At 39.1% G+C, this 8267-nt stretch overlaps 1 protein-coding gene across 1 annotated transcript; it reads right to left on the reverse strand.

The window, feature by feature from the left end:
- Positions 1-538: 538 nt before the first annotated feature.
- On the reverse strand, positions 539-7922 carry LOC308100575 (ras-related protein ORAB-1). Its single transcript, XM_080449642.1, has 6 exons — positions 7749-7922; positions 6178-6250; positions 4567-4662; positions 4056-4151; positions 2906-3037; positions 539-2045 (listed from the first exon to the last, which is right to left on the reverse strand). The coding sequence occupies exons 1-6, from the start codon at positions 7760-7762 to the stop codon at positions 1848-1850; spliced, it is 609 nt and encodes a 202-aa protein (XP_080305768.1). The 5' UTR covers positions 7763-7922; the 3' UTR covers positions 539-1847.
- Positions 7923-8267: the final 345 nt, after the last annotated feature.

The raw sequence follows: 8267 nt of genomic DNA on the forward strand, positions 1-8267 counted from the left end.
TAAACGTATGTTTCTATATCAGTGGTTCTCAAACTTTTTCCTGTCAAGGACTCCCACAATTAAATGTATTTGGCCGCGGACCCCCATCTCAAAATATTTTGCAATAGGGACCCCCATGAAGCAAAGATTTGAGTAAAAAATTGTCCCTTTAAAAATATATATACTCAAATACTTGCACAAATTTTCACGATTAAAAACAAATGGCAGATCTACAAACTAATAGTGCGGCACTCACGCGCCATTAGCTTGTACATCTGCTCATTTTGAATAGCCAAAGACATCTAAAATGACACTGATGCGTCCCTGGATTGAACGGGATAAAAGGTCAAAGGCCCAGTGCAACTACCGTAGTTTTGTGCAACAGCACCCTTTACTGGAGGCTTGAGAATCTAGGCCAAAGATCACCATTCCTCACAGCTTATGGAAGTAGAACACACAAAAAAAAGTGGCTGGTGAAAACAAGGGCCACACTGAGACTGTAAAGCAATTACTTAAAAATAAATTGTGCACAACCGAAAAGAATGCCAATACAACTAAATGATTATCAAAGATCTCCTTCATTGTTTAATAGTAGACATTGTGCCACAAAAATGTCATGTCCGCAGCCACAAATCACGTGCCAAGGTTTACGAGTTCCAGCTATTGTATCATGTCATTCATGTCACTTCTCTACAGAATTTGCAAATCAGTTCTTACATTTATGTATAAATATATACAGTTTATAGATGATTCTGATAGCATGGATGGCGATTTAATTTTTTTCCCGTCGTTGTGCTGCTGTTGTTGGTTGAGAAACATTTGCAGAGGAATACACATGACCGACGTCACGCCTCCTAATGTAGCACATGCTTACGTCGTATCATTTATGCCAGCAGAGCACACACGTAGCCTAATATATACAGGAATGTTGACTAATAATACTATCATACAAAGTCAATCCTATGAGACATAAGAGCTATTCAATATCGTGGGCATAGGGGATATGCCAACAACACAGTGCACCAAAGGCATAATATTTAAAAGTCCTGCCAACAAGGCACTGGCACTTAATCAGTTTTTAAGGGGGAATGGGGGGGGGTACCATTGTGAAGTTGGACCACGTGACATAAAAGGGCATTTGTGAAGTGTTTCGCGGTCTTACAGTGCGCGAAATTCACTCGCTTAACGACTGCATTCCAGATGCATTAAGAGAGCAATGTAATCGGTTCTGCTAACATGCATGATGCTGGTTAAGCATGTGCTTCATTTGAAGTCCTTAACTAATTCGTCTGAGGAGATTCAGGCTGAAGTCATGCTGTTTACACACAGCAAAAAAGAAAAGAAAAAGACAACCATGTTTTAGAAAAGTGACTCATCTACTAAACCCGAAGGAAAGAAAAAAAAGAATGAAGAAAAGCTGTATACTTGAGATTTCTCTTGATTGGTTAACATCACACTAGGCTGTTAAAAATTGCTGTATACATTTTGAGCCTTCGTTTCCAGTATATGTGTGTGTTTCAGTAAAGTATGCACAAAAAAATAGCCCAGTGGGTTCGGTGGACGATGGGCTCACTGTCCTATTGCTGACCTTGTCTGGAACGGTCTTTTTTTTCTTTTCTTTTTTTGTGTTGGGGGGGGGGGGGGGGGGGTTATTATAGCTGCACACACAATTTACAACTGGGCCCACTCAAAAGTCTTCCCTCAGTTCTTCGTGTTTCCTTCCCTCACTTTCTCTTTTCCTTTCTTACTTTTTTTCTCTTGGTTTCTCTATCCCTGTGGATCATGGATAGCGTTTGAGATCGGTTGTGGTGGTGGGGGGGGGGGCGGGGGCGGCTGGTTGGGTGGAGTGTGGGGGGTCCCCGCCCGCCTCAGCAGCAGCCGCCAGAAGAAGTGTTGACCGGCTTGCTCTGGATCTTGATGTTGGACTTCTCCGACGCGCCGGCCGTGGCTCCGGGCCCCATTCTCTTCTTGATCTCGGCCGCCATGGTCATGAAGGCTTGCTCCACATTGGTAGCGCTTTTGGCGCTGGTCTCCAAGAAGGGGATCCCCAAGTTGTCAGCAAATTCCTTTATTAAAAGAGAAAGGGGGAAGGGGAGTGGGGATTCAAACGTTTTTTTAAAACCCATTAAGACCGGGAACGCATCAGTGTCATTTTTAGATTTCTTTGGCTATTCAAAAATAGCAGATATACAAGCATAGCACAGAGTGCTGCGCTATGAGCCTGTAGATCTGCTATATTTGAGCGGTGTAGCCGTATAAGTGGGATTGGGAATTCGTCCTTCCCTGTACTGTGATTGGCCGACTCTATTCACACCCTTTCCGTCCTTCCCTGTACTGTGATTGGCTGACTCTATTCACACCCTTTTCGCCGTACCGTGATTGGCTGACTCTATTCAGACCCTTTGCTTTGATTGGCTAGCGAGACGCATGATGAAATTAATAACCTATAAATAGTACCACAGACTTCAAAAAAAATCATTTTTTTTTAAGTGAGCTTCCATCACTGTGATGACACCGCTCACTTCACACTGGGTGTGATTTTTTTTGAAAAATCTTGAAAATGTGTGCAAATCTTGGAATATATGAACATTTGTAACTCAAATCTCTGCTTCTGGGGGGATTCTACAAATGTCTTCAAAGTCCTAACAGTTTTTTTGGGGGAAAAAAAATCTATGTTGCTATAATATCAGTGTTTCTCAAACTTTTTCATGTCAAGGACCACCCAAAATGATATGTATTTGGCCGTGGCCCGCGGACCCCCATCTCAAAATATGTTGTTCCAGGAAAGCTTGCAGCTTGGCACATTTGTGAGCTTGTAGATCTGCTATTTTTGATGTTCAAACACTGGCATGCAATCAGAGAAAAGTGCACAGGAAACAGTAGTGAAATATTAACTAACTACACTGCTAATGTGGTGTCCACTTACCTTAGCTGTAGTATAATCCACAACTTTCTTTGTCGTAAGGTCACACTTGTTTCCTACTAACAGCTTGTTGACATTCTCACTGGCGTAACGGTCGATCTCCTGTAGCCACTGTTTCACATTGTTGAACGACTCCTGAGAAAAGAAAGTAGGAAGAAGAACAAAAACTTGTATTGAACGTGCTTCAACCACACTTTGTTTTCCCCTTCTTTTTTTTAGAAGAGGATAGGCACTTGAAGTCATGGACAGCAATTATAGGTTTGTTTTTCCTTTAAGCACTTCATCAAAATAGACGACTAACTACAGTTATATATTGGAGCACCCAGTTTTATACTTGTATTAATTAAATGTGAAGTGCTCAACAACAAAGAAAACCTTAAAAGATTATTATCTCTGAAGGTTAGTTCAAGTCATATAATGAATTATGCCAGTTGGGTAATGGCTTTCTTAAAACAACATGACCACTTTGGTAGAGGTTTGGTTTGTGTAGTCACCTTGCCATGATGTAACTCCAAAGGTGGACAAGAAATCTAAAATAATTGCTCCATTGATAATTCAAAATATTCTCCTCGTTGACTTAATTGTACAGGGAAAGAGCTCTCAAAGTCACTCTTTTAGCCCGTAAACGAACGTAAACAAAGTTGATTCAGACAATATAGAACATCACAAAACCCGGTACTGTTAATGTTATTTTAATAAAAATGTCAGCTTCCTGTTGATTTTGCTATTTTTATTAGGAAGAAACCCCGTACTGAATCCGGATTTTCAAATGGTAAAATCAACAGGAAGTTGACATTTTTATATTAAAAAAAACAGTACTGAGTTTGGAGATGTTCTAATCTATATTGTCTGAATCAGCTTTGTTTGTGTTCGTTTACGGGCTAAAAGAGTGACTTGAGTCAATGAGGAGCACATTTTGAATGATCAATTTCTAATCGATGGAGCAATTAATTTTGAGTTCTTGTCCACCTTTGGAGTCACATCATGGCAAGGTGACTACATCACCCAAACCTCTACCAAAGTGGTCTTGCCCTTTATGAATGTATAATCTAAGTACACACACTCAGTAGGCCAAACAGGATCATAATGTAAGACAAATTACATCCACATTTTTGTTCCTGAGTAACAAGGACAGAGAGAAAGAGGCACTGACCTGATCTGTGACATCATAAACTACAATAATGCCATGAGCTCCTCGGTAGTAACTAGATGTGATCGTCCTGAACCGTTCTTGACCGGCCGTATCCCACTGTGAAACAAAAGTTTGAATGCAAAAAAATGCAAGTGCAAAATTGTAAATACAATTACAACAAGACAAGAAAATAAAAGACCTGAATTAACATATTTTGTAAATTTACTGCTGAGGTTCTTTGATTTAAAAGGTAGGGTAAGTGATATTTTTTGGTTATAACAGAAAGTTTTGCATTAAAAGGTTAAAGCACTATATTCTGATAGTATTCATTGCTAGTGTTTGTTCAGTCACAGGGTCTCCCTGTCTCTCCAGCTCTTTGATGAACAGAAAATAAATTTTCTCCTGTTACTGAACAAACACTCTATAGAAATGAGTACTATCACAATACAGAGCTATTTAACACTTATCTTGACCAAAGAAAATCCCGTACCTTACTTTAACTATAGGACCATTTCCACTGGAATGTACTTACTATCTGAAGTTTGATGGTCTTTCCATCTAACTCTATGGTCCTGATCTTGAAGTCCACACCAATCGTACTAATATAGCTCTCTGTATAAGTGTCATCCTAAAGAGAGAAGAAGAAACACAGCTCAGTAGTAGTAGGCTTGGGCGGTATCAAGGTAGTACGATATACCAGAGTATTTAGAAATCCAATAGGTAGGATTTTTAATACCTTCACAAATTCAGACGCTCCTAGATATGGAATCACTAAAATATTGCCCCATATAGCTTTATCTTGAGATTACTTCTTCCAAATACAGTTTATTAGCCAAATGATTGTATTCAACTTCCAGTTTGCCAACATCATTTCTGTTCAGTATCCGCTGTGGTAACACGTGTCAAGATATGCTCTATCTATGGAAGAAGGGCGCTTATTTCCCATCTATTCATTATTCAAGTATTTACCCAGGAAGAATTGTCTAAGTAGGCTAACTGTATATTAGACACACAGCATTGTAGGCTAGCTAATGATTCCACCATTAGCTCAGCTCTCACATTCTTTTTTTTTATTAGCAAATACTGTTATAATATACTGTCAGTGCCTGAAAGTCATGTTCCAAAATGGGGGAGGAATTCCCCATGTAAATACTTCACATAGGGGAGATTTATACACAGTCTGAAATGAGCATTAGATTGGTGAGATTTGCATTACTCAGTGAATTTCTGAATTTTACTTTCTCTTGGTTATGACCATAGTGATCTTAACCACGGAACGGTAAGCCTTAAATAGTTGCCGTTTCATTGTACGATAAATAGCCGATCTACGTGAAAATATAGCTGACCAACTATGTGAGCTGCTGAGCTTGTAGATGACTATTTTTTGCAAATAAATAATAACATTTTCACCTAATGACATACCCAAAATAGGGACGCCGGGGTTAAAGTGGTTATTGAGTTTCTCCAATTGTCACCAGGTCCGTAAAATGTGAAAGGTATGAAAAAACAGATACCGCCCAAGCCATACATTCAAGATTGTATTTGTTACATCTCATATACAGCAATGGTTCTCAAACGTTTTCATGTCAAGGACCCCCCCAGGACATTAGCCTGCGGACCCCCATTTGAAAAGATATGCCAGGGACCCCCATAAGAGAAGATTTTTACGGCTCTAGCAGTGATTCTCAACCATTTTAATTTCAAGGACCCCCAGCTTGACATGCATTAGAGGCTACGGACACCCATTTAATGGCATTTCTATCTCTGGGACCCCAATTTATATTGAAAGATCAATGTTAATTTAGCTCTGAGAGTGTACAAATGGAACCCGTTAGAGACCCCACTTTGAGAACCACTGATATACACTTACATGAGACCAAATGCTATGGTTTTGGATTTAGCTGCGTTAATTTTATTCTGGGGTGCTTTGATTTATCTATAAACTGTAAGCCTGTTTTACTGGAATTGTTATGTACTTATTATGTGAAGTGGTAGATAATAATCTTGAGTACTTATCTGAAGTGGTAGATATGATACAGTATGTACGGGGGTTATCAACTATCTGTGTTGTTGATGAAACTTTATAGCCCGTTATGCAATGGTGGCATTTCTACCACGACGACGCTTACGAACTAGTACTTACTGCAAACCGGAGAAGGAGACAAGACTTTCCAACACCAGAATCGCCAATCAGGAGCAGTTTGAATAAATAGTCACTGTGAAGATGGAGTAAAAATACCTCAGGGTTGTTGTTACACAGATATGCTGCAATACTTCTGCTATGATATCATAGCACTAGTCACTCATTTGATTTGATGAGATTACAGCAAGCAGTTTCACAGAACTCGTTTTTCTGTACGTCTGTCAGTATGTGTACATACATAGGCCTGTCACAATTATTACATAATCGTCTAATCGCAATTATTTTTGCATAATCGTTTCCATGTTGAAAAATGTACACACATTTTCAAATATTAAAAAAAGCTGAAATAGCAGATCTACAAGCTTACAACGCGCGTTGTAAGCTTGTAGATCTGCTATTTTTTACATGTATAACATTATTAAATGTGTCAAAGGAAAAGGAAAACATATTTTTTTTGTATTCATATGTGCCGATGTTCAATGCCAAACACACAATTAAATCGTTAATTGCAATTATTTGAGTGACAATTAATCATCAATTCGTAATCATGACAGCCCTATCACACACACACACACACACACACACACACAGAGAGTTGACAGTTACAATGCTAAGTGCTCAGTGTAAACCAACCTACACTGTAATACTTTTGAGATTAACTTCTCAACTACCTATAACTACCTTCAAATAAGTGATTATGTACTTGTCAAACAGATGTCAAAATAAAAACACTATGTACGACTTTTAACTTTGACGTTTGTTGAAAAGTTGTACCAGTGAGTAGCTCTTCTGTGGGTTGACATGGTGAATAAAGAAACCCTGACACGTCCCAGAAAGTTGGATACCAACAGTGGTTTAAGTACATTTACTCAAGTATTCAGCACTTTAACTTGTACTCCACTACATCTCAGAGGCAAATATTATACTTTTACTACACTACAATTGTCGGACAACTTTAGTTACTAAAGATTTTGTATACATTTTATACATTTGAAAACTTGTGAAATGGGACATTCTGCATTATTTCTGCATTGCAGTATTGATACTTTTACATAAGTAAAAAAAAATTGAGTACTTTTTTTCCACCACTGTAATTCGGTGTCACTTTGACATAACACATTGTAACAACAACACAATGCTGGCCAAATAACATAAATGACAGCGTACGCGCCCTACCCAGCCATAGAGTTATAATGACCCAGCCCCAATACCTTTAGTATAGCTACCCAGCCATAAGAGTTGTAATGACCCAGCCCAATACATACCTATCCAGCCATAAGTGTTGTATAATGACCCAGCCCAATACATACCTATAGCTATACCCAGCCATAAGAGTTATAATGACCCAGCCCCAATACCTATAGCTATACCCAGCCATAAGAGTTATAATGACCCAGCCCCAATAAATACCTATAGCTAGCACAGCAGACAAAGCAGCTGACGTTCATTTTACAGTAAACTGACGCTAGCTAAGCTAAGCTAAGCTAAAGCAAAGGCTAGCTGCGCTATAGTAAGCTGACAGCTCAGCCAAAGTGTCATCGTCACATACACACAACAATGTGTCTACTTACTATTCGGGATTCATCGTTGACTACACACGATAAACGGTTATTATTTATTTTTTTCGTCGTAGATTAGCCTTTAAAGCTCGCTGTGTAATCAAGAAAAAAGCTAGCGTTTCTTTTTTTTCTTTTTTTTTTGTTGGTCAGGAACTACTAGCTAAACTAGCTGTCGCAGCCAGAACAGCATAATCGAATCAAATATGGCTGCTCCGTCCTACCAGGAAATACCTAAAACGACCTAGTGGCTGATGGGTATTGTAGTCCAAGTGGTTCTCAAACGTTTTAGAACAGGGGGTCCGGGACATAGATATATATATATGGTCCGGGACCCCTAGGGGGTCCTCAGAGTTACTACAGGGGGGCCGCCAAATCTTTGTGGGATTAGATTTTTATTTTATTTACATTAACCACTTGAACCCTATTATCCCTATTCTCAAGAGAATTTAAGCCAAAAATTGCAGATCTACAAGCTGCGAGGCGTTGTGAGCTGCTATTTTTGGCAAAGAGGTTTGGTGTTGGTCTAATCTA

The sequence above is a fragment of the Gymnoscopelus braueri genome, assembly GCF_963280865.1.
Source record: "Gymnoscopelus braueri genome assembly, chromosome: 2".
NCBI lineage: Eukaryota > Metazoa > Chordata > Actinopteri > Myctophiformes > Myctophidae > Gymnoscopelus > Gymnoscopelus braueri.

Coding starts and splice junctions, on each gene's coding strand:
- LOC308100575 (XM_080449642.1), bottom strand. Junction 4,663..6,177: donor GTCTCCTTCTCCGGTTTGCA/GTAAGTACTAGT, acceptor TTCTCTCTTTAG/GATGACACTTATACAGAGAG. Junction 3,038..4,055: donor TTTATGATGTCACAGATCAG/GTCAGTGCCTCT, acceptor TTCTTTTCTCAG/GAGTCGTTCAACAATGTGAA.